General features: G+C 48.1%; 1 protein-coding gene across 1 annotated transcript in view; it reads right to left on the bottom strand.

The window, feature by feature from the left end:
* Positions 1-5043: 5043 nt before the first annotated feature.
* nhsl2 (NHS-like 2) overlaps positions 5044-15000 on the bottom strand; it is a gene marked incomplete at both ends in the record, with an annotated part of 53486 nt that continues 43529 nt past the window's right edge. Inside the window, 4 exons of the mRNA XM_080543108.1 lie at positions 5044-5455; positions 7302-7440; positions 7973-8306; positions 10661-13251. Of these exons, the coding sequence (XP_080399234.1) occupies positions 5044-5455; positions 7302-7440; positions 7973-8306; positions 10661-13251 (3476 nt within the window). The remainder of the gene's footprint in view (positions 5456-7301; positions 7441-7972; positions 8307-10660; positions 13252-15000) is intronic.

Below are 15000 nucleotides of genomic sequence, written 5' to 3'. Positions count from 1 at the left end.
CATCACATCGGCAAGACAAGCAGCATAGGGGTGAACACCCAGCGCTACATGTCCGACTGCTGGATCCGAAACTCAGGTGGTTAATATACTGTATGTATGCACGTACGCAGAATACCTTAAATATGTCCTTCCAATGAAACTTAACAAAAATAGAAGAATTCCAAGAACTCTCGACTCTTACTATCTCTCTCTTTCTCTCTCTCGTTCAAGCAACCCCTCCAACCACCATCTTGTCTCGTTGGGGTAGGGGGGGGCATATTTATATTTATGTAAAAGCTTTGTTTGGATCTGGTAATCGAAAGGGAATAATTCAGAGTCGTACATTATGTGACAGACTGGGTTTCCACAGATCTGTGTGGGCGACACTTGAGGTTGAGATGTCTCCGGCAGGGCTACCAGTCACGAGAGCGTGGCTCCAAACCACCTCTAACCCTAACCCTTCCATAAAGCAGTCTTACTGATATAATAATATTCCTCTGTTAAGAGTATTTCACCAGTATATTGATCATACTGTCATACAGCTCTATATTCAATCTGAACAAATGTAAGTCTTAATTACATGATATGCGGTGTATATATACAGAGTTACACTGTAGAATAGCTTTCTGGGATTGAAGATTTGTTTCGTGTCATGACAACCAGATGGTCCTTGCTGTTTACACGCTGTCTGTAGCAGCTTCTTGTTCTGTGGCTGTTTGATTCTGAAGCAGAGTGCCGTTCTACACGACACAACTACACTCAGGCTGTTTGAAGGGCAGGGGGGGCGAAAAGAAAGAAAGGGCACCTACTGCACAACATGGGACCCCATCAGTGCACATGGTCAAGTTTAGACCATTGGGAGGGCAGCCAATAGGGCACATCCTCTCATTTTGCCACTCAAAAGGGCACTTTAGTGCGACGTTTTTCAACTGTGGGGGCACATGGTCAAGTTTAGACCATTGGAGGGGCACCAATAGGGCACGTCCTCTCATTTTCGCCACTCAAAAGGGCACTTAAGACGCCCCCCCTGCCCCCCCCTGAGTCCACCAGTGGTTCTCGGGACAATTAGCCCTCTCTCTCTCTCTCTCCATCTCTTTCTGTTTTTCCAGTCTTTTATCCCTCTGTATGGAGAGGGGGAACAGCGTTAAAGTTACCCCGATGAGTCACACCCTAGGATGGGGAGCGAGGAGAGGAAGCAGGCGTGAAGGCCACCCCTGATGTTCTGTCTGGGGAGGCTGGTGGAGGTAGAACCCGGAGGACGGACTCACTAATGCGTTCCTCGTTCCATACCGTGCATTACAATGAGCCTGTCCTCCCATGTTTACCTCCAGCACAGACATAAACATAGACATCGCTATCTAGAGCCACATCGTGAGTTTAGAATGATAAGGTTCTATCTCCGTTTAGAATGATAAGGTTCTATCTCCGTCTAGGGTAGATCAGAGATATTGAGCGTCAAAGTTTTGACATTCCATTATGTTTTGTGAGATGGAACCTTTGTATTTTATGAATTACTAACTCAAAAATTTCAACATTTAAAAAAATAACACCACATAGGCATTAATAAACACCTAATGGATCAGAGTATGTGAAAAACTAAATTTTGACAAAAATGGAGATTAGAACCGTATAATTCTAACGTCACGCACTGCTATGTAGATTAAAACCGACAGTGACAATAGAAGTGTTTAACCAGTAGGAGCATTGCCATATCCAGGGCCTCTATTGGTTGAGCTGGAACATCTGCATACGTCAGGTCAGGTCTGGGGTCAGATATTGGTCCTATTTCTACCTTATACCCTTTTTCTCTCCCCCCCCCACACTCTCTCCTATTGTACCTGTTTGTAGGGACACAGCCTATAAAAAACATTTACCTGGATGAGTGTTATCATAATACCCATAGTACTTTATAGGATTTACCACTACCGTAATACCCCTAGTACTTTATATATATACGAATGACCATTACCGTAATAACTATAGTATTTTATAGGGATCATGGTCATTACTGTAATAAGCATAAGTATTTTATATGACTTACCATTACTGTAATAACCATAGTTTTTATGGGGGTTTACCATAGTATTTATGGGGGTTTATCATTACCGTAATAACCCTAGTACTTCATATAACAGAAAAGGTAAATGATAGCGACTCTGCATACCTCTAAGGAAGTGGAACACCATGGCGGCTCAAACAACGAGGCTTCACGCCGATACACAAGGCAAACAAACACTGAATTTCATACGTCTTTTTTTCTTTTAGTTTCATTCACTAAATATTTAAAACAAGCGTCACTTGACTAGTCATAAATGTGATAATTTACGTTTTCTGTTTTCATGTCTTTATACGTTGTCGGATCACCTGAATGAACCGCAATAAGAAAGAGAGTGTCCAGAATGTTCCGTTTGCTCTACGACATCACCACAGAGGCAATCAGGACAACAAGCTTCGCATGGTGTGATCCCTCTCTCTGTCGACAGGGGGCGCTCTGGCTCAGTAGCACCAGGGGAGTGTGTATGTGTGTGTTCTGATTGCGAGCCAGAGAAGCGCCCAGCCAGGAGCCAGGAGGAGTAGGGAACGGTTCCGGAATGAAATCTTGGGGTGAAAGGAGTTCTTAGAACCTTTAGAGAACACAGCAACGGAACTCACCACGGAATGTCTACACAGGACATGAGCATGGAGAATAAGAGATTGGGGTTTAGCTCAGGGCAGGGACAGGTTCAGAGACCCACTGTTCTCCACGTACACATTCAGACACTGTCCCCCTGGTCTCTGTCTGTCTGTCTGTTTGTTCATCCACCGTTCCTATTTCCCTTGTAACGACGTGGATGGAGGGACGCAGACGAAAGAAAGAGACCCAGGTTCATATATTTGGCTGAGAGAGGGAGGAAGCAGGAGGAGGAGGAGGAAGCGAATTCAGGAACATTTGAGCAACGTAGCAACGTAGCACTCTTGAACGTAACACGGTCCATTCATTGACATTCATCCCACGTCCCTCGCGAGGTTCAGATGCATAGAGTGAATGAGGAGGGGAGAGGAGGAGGAGGAGGAGGGGGGGGGGGGTGTAGAGAAGAGGTAAAGGGGGGAGGACGGGGGGGGGGGGGTAGAGGGGGAGGGGAGGGGTAGAGGAGAGGGGGAGGGGCGTGGGAGGAGAGGGGAAGGGGAGGAGAGAGGCTGCACTGTGGGGCAGGGAGTGACAGATGGGCCACGTGGTTAAAGCCAGGAGGGAGAGAGGGAGAGAGAGGAGAGAGGGTGCAGCAGTCTGCAGCAGCATCATCTCAGCAGAATGGACAGAGTGTGTGAAAAGAAGGATGGAGGACAAGAGGGGGGTGCATCCGTATCCTTCCCAGCATGCCGTGTGTGTAGCTGTGTCCCTGGGCTGTTCTAGGTGTGTGTGTGTCACAGTGTCACAGTTCCACAATCCTCTTGGTTCCAGAATTCCAGAATGAGAACTCTCCCGCCTTCATTCCAGAATGTGTCAGAACGCCACAGCAGTCCAGGCTGGCTGTCGAACCGCTCCCCTCTGATCTGTCCGTGGCGTAACGGTCCTTTGGTCTAGCAGAGACCCGAGTCAGTCGAAAAACCCTGTTTAATAAAACCAACCCGTGCTTCATACTCTCCGTCAAGAAAATCTGCAGGGTTCGTCTGTCGTTCTGTGCCGCCCCCCCCCTCGCTTCTGCTGGATTTGGTTATCATTTCCTGTGTAGACACACACACACACACACACGCACACACACACACACACACACACACACACACACACACACACACACACACACCCCGTTGGCAGTGTGAGGAGATCCGTGGGGGGGTTCGGGCTTGTGTTGCATTGTGGGAGCTCCTCTGGTTGGTTTGATCCTGTGTGACACGCTAGTGTCAAACTCCATCACATAGGCAGTCTGTCTCACTGTCCACTCTGTCCTTGTCCAAACACTTCCCAGGATATAGAAGATAGTCAGTTTATATGGTATATAGTATATACAGCTTTGTACAGGTTAAATACAATCCAAGAAAACGTATATATGGCCTTCTATCTTGTATGAAAGACAAATCAACAAATCAACGAACAAATCGACACGAGCGGGGTGTCTTGTAAACTAACTCTTTAGTGCTTTGATTCAAACGTACGGGGGGGGAGGGGGGGGGTTCCGGAACCTTCTCTCGCTATCCACTGTGGAATGTTTACAACTACCGTAACTGTTTACCTTTTTACTGTGACGGTCGGAAATAAGACGACACACTTTTCGCTACGACTTCTAAAGACTTCAAAAGCTCCAAAGGATTTAACTCCTTCGTCATACAGTTTTACTGTACGCTCAATATTCTCTGTATGACCTGGTGTCGTACTGTAGATATCAGTGTTGTTGTTGCTATGACTACTTTACCATACAGTACTAGTAGATATTAGATACTGGTGTAGTTGTTGCTATGGTAATAAGTTTACCATACAGTAGACATTAAGATATTGGTTTTGTTGCTATGGTTTCCGGTGTGTACCATTACATTATAGGGTGTTTCTGTATCGTTTCTTTCCACACCGGGTCTGAAGAGTCATACATTCAGGCTTCTTCTGGGACCAAGGAGATGTCCAGTCTCTCCCTTCCTAGGCAACACTCACTATCACCTAGCCTCCTACTTCCTGTCTTTATCACCAATATCCTCCTGCCAGAGTGGTGTGTTTAGAAGAGTGTTGCCAATGATGGGGTACATGTTCTATTGGCTCTAACTCCTCATGGAGACTCAAATAGTTCCTTTGACACAAACCTGGAGCAAACGGAGCACCACTCTCTCAGCCCTCTGCCACTCACACACCGCAAAGTAAAACCAGGAGAAAACCCTGGAAGAAGAAGAAGCATGAACTCAAAACACACCTCCTCCCCCTCCTCCCCCTCCTCCACGTCCAGACCGAGGGAGAGACCCTCAGAGCAAAACGAGACCCTTCACAATGGGACGGATGTTCAAAAAACACGACTTCTAAACGGTCAGTCAGTGGTTGAGTTTGTCCAGTCGGACGGTCACAAGTCAACGGTTCGGTCAGAAACACAATCCATCCTTCTCTACTCAGTGGTCCTGGGGTGGTTTGTTGAGCATATCTCCGGTTGCTTCTTCTCCTCCTCCTCCTCCTCCCCCTCCTCCTCCCCCTCCCCCTCCCCCTCCTCCGTCCTGTTGGGGTGATGATGAAGAGGATGACGAAGAGGAGAACTCTGTGACGCGTCGCGCCAGGGGGTTTGTGCTCTTGAGGAGTTCCATGGCGGAGACTCGCGCCCCTCCGCTGGCCGACGACTTGCTGCCTTTCTTCTGGAGCAGCGCCATGAAGGTGTCGTTGCGCGAGCTGGACCTCGGCGTGCTGCCCAGGGTCAGGGTTCGGAGGTCACCGCCGCTGTTGCTGCTGTGCTTGACCGGGGACACCAGGCTCTGCCGGCTGCCGAACGAGTCGGACGGCTCCTTGCGACCCAGAACTTTCCTCTTTGACCTGGAGGAGAGGAGAAGGAGGAAAGAGGGAGGATGGAGGAAAGAGGGAGGAGGAGAGAGAGGAGGAGGAATGAGGGAGGATGGAGGAAAGAGGGAGGAGGAGAGAGAGGAGGAGGAACGAGGAAGGATGGAGGAAAGAGGGAGGAGGAGAGAGAGGAGGAGGAAATGTAAAGTTGATTGATTGATTGATTGACAGGGTTCCCACACCTTCTGAAACATCAAATTCAACCACCTTTCAAGACTCAATTCCCTCAAATTCAAGGACCCAACACGGCATAGTTTGAGACAGATCTAGATGAGAATTTATATAATAGGAACTATCCGCTCACAGACAACAATTAAAAAGAGAGGCTTGAATGTGTGAACACTAGATGGTCTCTTGCCTTCTCTACCACAGCACAGCAAAACAATATATTGTGATGATATGTGTCAAGTTAAGCAATACAGAGACTTATTTACTAGTTGACGAGTAAATAAGTAAAAAAAAAATGAATATACTGTATATATATTTTCTTTTTAGAGAGAGAGAGAGAGAGAGAGAGAGAGAGAGAGAGAGAGAGAGAGAGAGAGAGAGAGAGAGAGAGAGAGAGAGAGAGAGGGGAATTCAAGCACTTTCAATGACCCATGTCTATTTTCAAAAACTTTTAAGACCTTGATTTGTTTTTCTCAAATGCACAAACTTTCAAGGACTTCAAGGACCCTGGATTGATACTATCACATCATAACGAATGAAATTAGTTGTATTTCTATTTTGTCCGTTTATTTGTCAACATATACTGTACATTAATTTAAACACAATACATTCAAAATAGTTCTTTCCATTGTTGCATTCTCCTTGCCTACTAAAAGTCTATTCACAGAAAGTCTGTTCAGAAAACACCTTTGCTGTTGCTAAGAAACACAATAAGAACCTGGGCATCATTCTGGCTGGATGATTAGTTGGAATACTTAAGCAATAATATCACACGAGAGGGAGTGTGTTATACTGAATATCAGCACGGCTGTGATTGGGTCGTAGGTACGAGGCCGCAGGCCGAGTACCGAAGACGATCACAGCCGTGCTGATATTCAGTATAACAGCACGACCTCGAGTGTGATATTGCTTTTATACAACAGTTTTACAGCGCGATTTATTAGTTAACAGTAATAAGCGACAACAGATTATGATTTGTTTGTTTATTTAATCATAAAAATAAAATAAAAATAGTTCTGCAACTGAACTTCAAATGGACTGTTGCCTAGTAACCTGAACACAAACATGTAGTCTAATTAACGGTCATTTAGTAGAACATCTGTGCGGCGGAGTGATGCATATAGTTAAAAGTCCTAGTGCTGTTATACTGTATATCGTAACTCATGGAATGCCTCTTGTCCAATCAAATTACTTGGTCGGAACTAACTGTTGTATAATTTTATTTAGAATCCGTTACGAAATGACATTGTGTCACAGGTTTAAAAGCAAGGCTTCAAGGCATAATGAAACAAAGAAGCTCACAGATAAGAGTGTTCAACAGTGTTTGTTTCAATAACAGTCTATTTTGGTGCTTAGAAAATCGTGGACATCGTGTCGTTGCTAAGGAACATGCTTAGAAACTATTAAGATACTGTATCTTAGAAACTACCAAGATATATTTCTTTGGTTGCTGATCATTAATGATTTTCAGCTGATGGTAATTTGGTGTGATTTTTTGAATAAATTATATGATCATAAAATACTGTTTCACTCACTGTGTGTGTGTGTGTGTGTGTGTGTGTGTGTGTGTGTGTGTGTGTGTGTGTGTGGGTGTGGGTGTGTGTGTGTGTGTGTGTGTGTGTGTGTGTGTGTGTGTGTGTGTGTGTTGGCATACCTGTGTATGATGGTGAACAGGTCCTCCGTGGTGTGTGTGGTAGGTGTGTGTGCAGACCCATCCTCATCCGTCTCCTCTGTGATGTGGAGTTCCGTCTTCCCTCGTCTCTCCTCCTCCACGCTCTCGTCAGCCACGCCTTCTGCTGGGTCAACATGACGCGTTAGTTAGTTTGTTGGATCTACGGGGGGTCTTCTAACAACATTATATGCTGCATTATATGTCACTCACACACACACATACACATGCACACACACACACACACACACACATTCTCTTTCTTTCAGGTCAGCATGATATTCACTGTTAGCAGTGACGCCACACATTTTTAGATTTAGATTTAGTCATCTAAAAATGTATTAGACCCATATACTTTCTGTTATACATATAAACATTTTTGTTTAGTTTTATTTTACTACTCTATCTTTTCAGTTTGTAAAGCGTCTTTGAGTGTCTAGAAAAGCGCTATATAAGTCTAATGTATTATTATTATTATTATTATTATTATGTGTGATCCTCCGATTCCTACCTCCACCAGCCTCCCCCCATTCCCATCCCATCGTGGTACCTGTCTCTGTCCTAACCCTAACCCTAACCCCATCCCACCATGGTACCTGTCTCTGAGATGGACACTCTTATGGTACCTGTCTCTGAGATGGACACTCTTATGATACCTGTCTCTGTCTCTGTCCTGGTCCAGGAGCTGCTGGTCACTCTGCCCTCCAGGTCCGTCAGGAAGGAGTCCTGCAGTGAAGACTCCTTGGAGCTCTCGTCATCTGTCCCCAGGTGGTTGTCCACCTCCTTATAGGACATGTCCTCCGGAGGGAAGACTCCTCCCACGGGGGACCGCAGGCCCAGGGGGCTGTCCGTCTGGGGTCCGTGTCTGTCCGTCTGGGACCCGTGTCTGTCTCCAGTCCCGTTGGTACCGTTGGTTCCGTTGGCCCGGCCCGGGGAGCACGAGGGGATGAGCAGGAGCACGTTGGGCTTCTTGGGAACCGGAGGAGGAACCTTCAGAGGAGAAACAATAAACAAACAATCAGAACCAGAATCAGAACCAGAATCAGAATCAGAATCAGAATCAGAACCAGAACCAGAATCAGAACCAGAATCAGAATCAGAATCAGAATCAGAATCAGAATCAGAACCAGAATCAGAATCAGAATCAGAACCAGAATCAGAATCAGAATCAGAATCAGAATCAGAACCAGAATCAGAATCAGAACCAGAACCAGAATCAGAATCAGAACCAGAATCAGAATCAGAATCAGAATCAGAATCAGAATCAGAATCAGAACCAGAATCAGAATCAGAATCAGAACCAGAACCAGAATCAGAATCAGAATCAGAATCAGAATCAGAATCAGAATCAGAACCAGAATCAGAATCAGAATCAGAACCAGAACCAGAACCAGAACCAGAATCAGAACCAGAATCAGAATCAGAATCAGAATCAGAATCAGAATCAGAATCAGAATCAGAATCAGAACCAGAATCAGAACCAGAATCAGAATCAGAATCAGAATCAGAATCAGAATCAGAATCAGAACCAGAACCAGAATCAGAATCAGAATCAGAATCAGAATCAGAACCAGAATCAGAATCAGAATCAGAATCAGAATCAGAATCAGAACCAGAATCAGAATCAGAATCAGATGATGTTATTGCCATGACGACATGTAAACATGTTGGTTTGGGACAGTGGAGCACGGTTTACAGCAGGACAGGTGCAAGACAGGACAAGACAGTGCAAACCAACATCATGTGTGCACGAGTCATAAATAATATAAATATAAGAAGTGCAAAAAGTGTTCAAGTGTTCATGTCCAGACAGTCCAAAGGTCTCTGGGTGGGGGTGGAGGGAGGGTAGATAGATAGATCTAGAGAACCATGGTTAGTAGAGAGTCTTTAAGGACAACTAGCGTTGCATCAAATTGAATAGAACAGAATCATAACAATTATACACAACAGACAAATAGTATACAGATTGTCTTACAAAGAGACCTAGACTTAGATTTAGTCAATAATTAATTAATACTATATATATATATATTAATACCTATACTTAATTTTATTTATTTGTTGTTTCTTTTTTATTATTAGCTACTACTCAAACTTTTCAGTTTGTAAAGTGTCTTTGAGTGTCTAGAAAAGCGCTATATAAGTCTAATGTATTATTATTATTATTATTATTATTATTATTATTATAAATAGAAGCCTAGAATATGTGCATAGAGAATATCCTTTATAAACAAATAGACAAATTGATACACTAATATAATCACAGAGAATACACATTAAACAATACAGGCAGGTTGCATATAGAATACAACGGTCCTGTTTGGCTCAGTTGGGTTAGGGTTAGAGCAGGGAAGCAGCTTTGGATACAAACAGAGTCAAATACTGTTTGTTGCATCATTGCCAATTAGAGAAAATGCAAACACCTAATAAACATCTCTGCAGTCTGCAGTCATTCAGCAAACCTTTCTCAAACCTTTCTCACTGGTTTCTCACTGGTGAATTGAGCTTGATCTTGTGATCCCAAGGGTAAGGAGAGTTATGTTTTTGTCTCTCCACTTTTCTTTCTGTATTATTTTTCTTTATTTCGTTATTAAGTTTCGTTATTAAGTTGTCTTCAACTAAACATGTACATGTAAATAATAGGGCTAATGTATGTATGTATGTATGTATGTATGTATGTATGTATGTATGAATGTTATGGAAGTGTATTGTCTGTATTTAAGTGTTTAAGATGATATATATTTTTTAAAGTATGGTATGAGGACCCCAGGAAGAATAGCTACTGCATATCTGCTGTATCTAATGGTGGATCCAAACAAACAAACAAACCTTGGGGTTCTTCTTGTCCAACTCACAATACTGTTTGTTGCATTGCCAATTCGTGACGTTAGAGTTATAAGGTTCTATCTCCATTTTTGTCAAAATTGAGTTTTTTACATAATCTGATCCATTAGGTGTTTATTAATGCCTGTGTGGTGTTGTTTTTAAAATGTTGACATTTTTGAGTTAGTAATTCATAAAATACAAAGGTTCCATCTCACAAAACATAATGGGATGTAAAAACTTTGACGCTCAATATCTCTGAACTGCCCTAAACGGAGATAGAACCTTATCATTCTAAACGGAGATAGAACCTTATCATTCTAAACGGAGATAGAACCTTATCATTCTAAACGGAGATAGAACCTTATCATTCTAAACGGAGATAGAACCTTATCATTCTAAACAGAGATAGAACCTTATCATTCTAAACGGAGATAGAACCTTATCATTCTAAGCTCACGAATTAGTGAAAATGCAAACACCTAATAAACATCTCTGCAGTCTACAGTCATGCAGCATACCTTGGGCCTCTTCTTCTCCAGCTCAGCCAGACAGGAGATGGTCATCCGGCTGGGGAGAGTCTTGCTCTTGTCCTGGAGCTCCTGGGTCTCCTGGCTGCAGGGGGAGGGCAGCGAGCCGCCGTCCTCCGGCCCGAGACGGAGCTCCAAGTCCGGGTCGAAGTCCAGCTCCAGCCCCGGGTGCTCCAGGAGGGGCTGGGGGTCCGGGAGAGGGGGGAGGAGGTCGTAGAGGGACTGGGAGTGAGGGAGGAAGGGGAGGTCGTACAGGGGCTGGGGGGTGTCGGGGGTCACACAGGGGCTTGAAGTGGGGGTGTGGAGGGGGTGGGGTTTCTTCAGCTTAGGCTTCCTCACCACCATGTAGATGTTGCCTAAGGGCAAGGGTCTGTCCACGGGGGACGCCGGGGGGGAGTCTGGGGTCAGGGGGGAGGACGAGGGAGACTTCAGGAGGAGGTTGAGCGGCCGTTTGGGTAAGGGGGGCTTCATGGCCACGGGGGGTTTGGGTTTGGGGGCGACGGCGGGGGTGACGGGTGGGGGACTGAGGTCGCGACCCTGCTCCTCCTCGATGATGTCAGAGGCGCCGTCGGGGCAGTCGGCCGCCAGGTCGGACCGGGACACGGAGCGCAGGCGGATGTTCCGCAGTTCGTTCTGGGTAACCGCGGGCGATGCCGCGGCGGCGCTGTTGGGGTTTGGGAGCTTGCCGGGCTTGGCGGTGGTGGAGGTGTCCGAGTGGCGCCGGCTGGCCTTCTGCTTGGGCTTGATGGATGACAGGTCCAGGTGGGCGTTCACGGGCATCTCGAAGGACAGCCGGTAGCGAGCCGTCGGGTCCCGGGGCGACGTCGCCGGTAGCGACGACTTCCTCTCTGGGATTTTGGGGCGCATCTTACACCCCAGTGTCCCGGCGGAACCAGGACCGGTCGGGGTCCCCCCTGCGACCCCCATATTGGCGGGGACACTCTGGGTGGGCGTCTCTGATTGGCTGGAGTAGCCGCTGGAAGGGGACATGAGTCCGAGAGGTCTGAAGGGGGAGGAGGCCTTGGGGGTCTCGACGGCCTCGACGGAGAGCTGGGAGGAGGGGGAGGCGGCTCTGGATGTGGAGGGAGGAGAGTCCAGGAGAGACTCGGAGGAGCTTCCTCTCACCTTCATGCACTCGATCACCGTGGTGCCCGTGGCCGTGCTGGAGCCGGACAGCGACCTGTAGGGGTCGCTCGACTTCCACTCCCCCAGTTGCCAGTGGGCGGGGAAGGACAGCTCGGACGCCTCGCGCTCCAGGGGGCCCTGGACGTCCAGGGCGGGGGGGGGGTTGTCGGCCCCGCCGTGGCCGTGGATGTGGTGGCCCAGCTCAGGCATCTCCTCCAGGTGTCCAGCCTTGTTGGACAAGGAAGAAGAGGAGGAGGAGGAGGGCATGAGGAAGTCGGGCTGGAAGTCGTCCTGGAGGTGGTCTCGGGGGATGTGGAGGCTCTTGGGTCGTCCATCGCGGTAGCGGCTCCCTACGCGACCTTCGACCTCCCCGAGGTTCTTCATGAGGGAGACGCTGCGTACGGGCGGCGGGGGTTTGCGTTTGGGCTTCTTCAGGGAGATGGAGCGCGAGCGCAGGCGCAGGCGGCCGTCCGGGCCGAAGTCGGAGATGTTGTCCGTGCTGGCGCTGTCCTCGGAGCTGCCGCTTGGATACAGGAGGGCGTAGCTCTCCCCCCGTTCGCCCCCCCCGTTGCGTGGGTGCAGCAGTTCCGCCATAACACCACCACCGCCGTTACCGGTCACGTTACCAGCTCCTCCTCCTCCTCCTCCTCCTCCTCCGCAGACGTTCTCCGAGGAGCAGAAGGAACCGGAGTCCGTCGGCGTGGAGAGTGAGCGCTCGCGGAACTTGAACGCGTTGGCCGCGGCGACCGACCGCGCTGACCTCTCCCTCCTCTCCCCCCCTCCGACCCCTCTCTCCCCCCCCGTCGCTCTCTCTCCTCCCCTCCTCTCCCCCGTGGGACTAGCCGCCGCCCCCTCCGTCTCGCTCCTCCTCCCCATCCCCATCATCCCCATGGCAACAACACCCCCTCCCCCTCCCCCTCCCCCACCCCCACCCCCACCTGTGACCAGGTGGTGTAGCCCTCTATGGGCCGCGAAGGAGGCAGAGTCCGATATCGACGTGAACGAACTAGAATGCGACTGGGACGACCCGGAGCTCATCGATGAGAGTCCCGAGCTCATCAGCCCTCCTCCTATCCCGCCTACACTTCCCATCATGCCCCCCCCCGGCTGTTTGGGCGCGGTGGGCGGGCCCTTCCCCAGAGGGCTGGGGGTGATGGTGTAGCTATACGCCTCGTTCCAGGTGCCGGGGGAGAAGGTGGACCCTTTCGGACCGTTCCATGACTGGGAGGGGAGGGGGGTGCTGGAGCACAGCAGGCCGGAGTGGTCCATCAGGCCCAGGGTCGGGGGGGGGTCGGGGGGGGACTGGGGCAGGCTGGCGTCCAGGTCAGAGTGGGTCTTCCTCAGCGGCAGGTGTTGGAGGAGGGGCGTGTCCGTCACGGGCTCCAGGGAGCGGGGCTGGCTGGAGGGGGAGGAGGGGGAGCCCTGGAGGAGGTCTACGGCCAGGAGCTTACCCTCACCTGGAGGAGGAGAGGGAGGGGAGGGAAGGGAGGAAGGGGGGAGATTTTTTAGAATTTTAGAGACAGAGAGAGAGGGAGAAGAGAGAGAAAGAGAGAGAGAGAGATGAGAAAAAGGGTATGCCACCACAACAAATTACAAACAATGCTTAGTCATCCTAGAGAAAGAGATAGAGAGAGATAGAGAGAGAGAGAGAGAGAGAGAGAGAGAGGGGAGAGGGAGAATCAAAACTCTAGCCTAATAGGAGGAGTTATTATTGTTACATTGTTTCTGTTTTTCTTCATTCTATGATGTCATCATTTCCTTTCTATCATTGTTGATTTATAAGGTTCTATACTGTGTGTGTGCTTTGTAAGGTGATGTATGTGTGCTTTGTAAGGTGATGTATGTGTGCTTTGTAAGGTGATGTATGTGTGCTTTGTAAGGTGATGTATGTGTGCTTTGTAAGGTGATGTATGTGTGCTTTGTAAGGTGATGTATGTGTGCTTTGTAAGGTGATGTATGTGTGCTTTGTAAGGTGATGTATGTGTGCTTTGTAAGGTGATGTATGTGTGCTTTGTAAGGTGATGTATGTGTGCTTTGTAAGGTGATGTATGTGTGCTTTGTAAGGTGATGTATGTGTGCTTTGTAAGGTGATGTATGTGTGCTTTGTAAGGTGATGTATGTGTGCTTTGTAAGGTGATGTATGTGTGCTTTGTAAGGTGATGTATGTGTGCTTTGTAAGGTGATGTATGTGTGCTTTGTAAGGTGATGTATGTGTGCTTTGTAAGGTGATGTATGTGTGCTTTGTAAGGTGATGTATGTGTGCTTTGTAAGGTGATGTATGTGTGCTTTGTAAGGTGATGTATGTGTGCTTTGTAAGATGTCTTGCCATGCTTTTAATAAAGCTTATTGAATTGAATGGATAAAGCTTATTGAATTGAATGGAATGGAGAGAGAACGAAAGAGAGAGACAGGGAGGGAGAGAGAGAGAGAGACAGGAGGGGAGGAGAGAGAGAGAGAGAGACAGGGAGGGAGAGAGAGAGAGAGAGAGAGAGACAGGGAGGGGGAGAGAGAGAGAGAGAGAGACAGGAGGGAGGAGAGAGAGAGAGAGAGAGAGAGAGAGAGAGAGAGACAGGGAGGGAGAGAGAGAGAGACAGGGAGGGGGGAGAGAGAGAGAGAGAGAGACAGGGAGGGAGAGAGAGAGAGAGAGAGAGACAGGGAGGGAGAGAGAGAGAGAGAGAGAGACAGGGAGGGGGGAGAGAGAGAGAGAGAGAGACAGGGAGGGAGAGAGAGAGAGAGAGAGAGAGAGAGAGAGAGAGAGAGAGACAGGGAGGGAGAGAGAGAGAGAGAGAGACAGGGAGGGGGAGAGAGAGAGAGAGAGAGACAGGGAGGGGAGAGAGAGAGAGAGAGAGAGAGAGAGAGAGAGAGGACAGGGAGGGGGGAGAGAGAGAGAGAGAGAGAGAGAGAGAGACAGGGAGGGGGAGAGAGAGAGAGAGAGAGAGAGAGAGAGAGAGAGAGAGAGACAGGGAGGGGGAGAGAGAGAGAGAGAGAGAGAGAGAGAGAGAGACAGGAGGGGAGGGAGGAGAGAGAGAGAGAGAGAGAGAGAGAGAGGAGAGAGAGGGAGAGAGGGAGAGAGAGAGAGAGAGAGAGACAGAGAGAGAGAGAGAGAGAGAGAGGGGTCTGAGAAACAGACCGAAATACATCATAATGAGTATTTCAGTGTAGAAACACATCTACTGTTCAACAATAAAGAGGCATATTTTTATTGA

Source organism: Nansenia antarctica, assembly GCF_963989245.1.
Source record: "Nansenia antarctica genome assembly, chromosome: 12".
Taxonomy (NCBI): Eukaryota; Metazoa; Chordata; class Actinopteri; order Argentiniformes; family Microstomatidae; genus Nansenia; species Nansenia antarctica.
The sequence above is the reverse complement of the archived record's forward strand: the minus strand, read 5'-3'. Positions and strand labels throughout refer to the sequence as shown.